At 57.5% G+C, this 1,876-nt stretch overlaps 1 protein-coding gene across 1 annotated transcript in view; it reads left to right on the top strand.

The window, feature by feature from the left end:
• Nucleotides 1-246: 246 nt before the first annotated feature.
• LOC119342022 (RNA-binding protein 38-like) overlaps nucleotides 247-1,876 on the top strand; it is a 4,877-nt gene continuing 3,247 nt past the window's right edge. The window contains exons 1-2 of the mRNA XM_037613861.1: nucleotides 247-860; nucleotides 984-1,107. Of these exons, the coding sequence (XP_037469758.1) occupies nucleotides 663-860; nucleotides 984-1,107 (322 nt within the window). The 5' untranslated portion in view covers nucleotides 247-662. The remainder of the gene's footprint in view (nucleotides 861-983; nucleotides 1,108-1,876) is intronic.

Raw genomic sequence — 1,876 nt, 5'->3', positions numbered from 1 at the left:
CTTCCTCGCAGGGCTACGCCGAGGCACCCATTTCAAGTGTGTGAGTTCTTCGCAAAGGGAATGCACTTTTTTTTTGTCTTGTGAAAATGACACACTAGAGTTGTTCTCTTTCAGTTAAATGGAAATATGGGATTTCTCTCTGAAATCAAATGAGGTGTGGGTTTGAGCAACAAAAATAGAGAAGGCGCCCATAAGGGAAGGAAAAGGGAGAAAAAGGAACAGTATAAAAGGCTGCACATAGCTGTCACCCCACCCTAACCGTCTCTTCCAGCGCACAACCCCTTGCGCCTGCCTGTCTCTCCTCCCTCCCCACTGAACCTCCTCCCCCTCTTCTCCCCATCTCCACCGGCCACCCCAATTGCAACTGCCGCCTGATCAGAATCCCCCTCCACCGCTTCTGATCATTAAGCCAGCACATCACAGCGAGCTAGGTTTATACTATATGGCAGTGCGCTCCGCCACTGCCTAGGCAGCCATACACATCACAGCAAGAGCGCGCGCACTGAGGCGGCTGCGGCGGCGCGCCGGAATCAACCAACCAGTTCGACCGTAGCTCGCAAGGTAGTTCACCAAGGGCTAGCAAGATCGCTGGTCGACACTCAACGCCGGCAAGCCTCCTTCTTGCGACGACTCGGAGCAGGGCGGGCGGGCGGACGGGCGTGATGGCGGCGTCGTCGTCGACGGCGTCCTCGTACCGGTCGCGGTTCGGCGACACGACGCAGACGAAGGTGTTCGTGGGCGGGCTGGCGTGGGAGACGCCGTCGGAGGGCCTCCGGCAGCACTTCGAGCAGTACGGCGACATCCTGGAGGCCGTCGTCATCACGGACCGCCTCACCAGCCGCTCCAAGGGCTACGGATTCGTAAGCCGCGCGCTCCCCTGCTCCTCTTTCCTCGGCCTGTCCGCGCGCGCACTCATGCGGCGTGCTGTAAAAATTCTTGCTCCCCTCGCGCCTAACGAGATCGATCGGTGCATGGCGCAACAGGTGACGTTCCGGGAGGCGGAGGCGGCGCGTCGGGCGGTGCAGGACCCGAACCCGATGATCACCGGGCGGCGCGCCAACTGCAACATTGCCTCGCTGGGACCGCCGCGGCCCGCACATCCTCGAGGTGAGTGATCCACCCATCCATCGGCCATCACAAGGAAAAGGGAAAATTAATCTTAAACAAGAACAAAATTTGTCTCCTTCCTTATTACAACCACCCAAATCCCCCCTCCCACGAACACGTAGACAGAAGTACATTTCCCTTCCGGAAAATCAAACCAGAGCCGCGCCAACCAATCCAAAGCCTCTTTCCGCCCACTGTTCCTCCGGTGCGCGCCAAATGGAAGCAATCCGGAGGAGGCCGCGGCGGATCTCAACTCATCCGGCCGGGGTAGTGCCGTCCATCTGCCATGCCAGCGCACGGGAGCCAGGCGCTAGTGTGGGTGTGGCGGGCACGCACGGCGCGAGGGGAGGGTCGTATGGCCGGGCCGGGCTTGACCAGGCTGGCCTGTCAGTTCGTCCCGCTGCCGCCTCGGTGCGTCCTCCTGTGCCTGCCCCACCACCACGTCCACGCGTGGCTATATATGCGCACACAAGTTTTAGCCACAGCTAATCTAGCCGTATTTGCTCCATGGATTCTTTATTGGCGTACTACTAGAACCAACTGGCAGTTATCGAAATTTAGAAACGGCAGTTATGGGATCCATCCATCCATACACCCATCGGTTGCGTGGGGCTTAATCAAAAAAAAAAAAATCCCCAGAGAACAGGATTGCTGTACCAGCAGTACCACCCTGATCAAACTAACCCAGTTTTTGCTTAATCAGATTCCTTAATGATCATGTTAATGTGGTACTAGCAGCAGCAGCAGTAGCTTCTTATCTTGTGTGACA

This window comes from Triticum dicoccoides, chromosome 7B (assembly GCF_002162155.2).
Source record: "Triticum dicoccoides isolate Atlit2015 ecotype Zavitan chromosome 7B, WEW_v2.0, whole genome shotgun sequence".
NCBI lineage: Eukaryota > Viridiplantae > Streptophyta > Magnoliopsida > Poales > Poaceae > Triticum > Triticum dicoccoides.
This window is presented reverse-complemented; position numbering and strand designations above follow the sequence as displayed.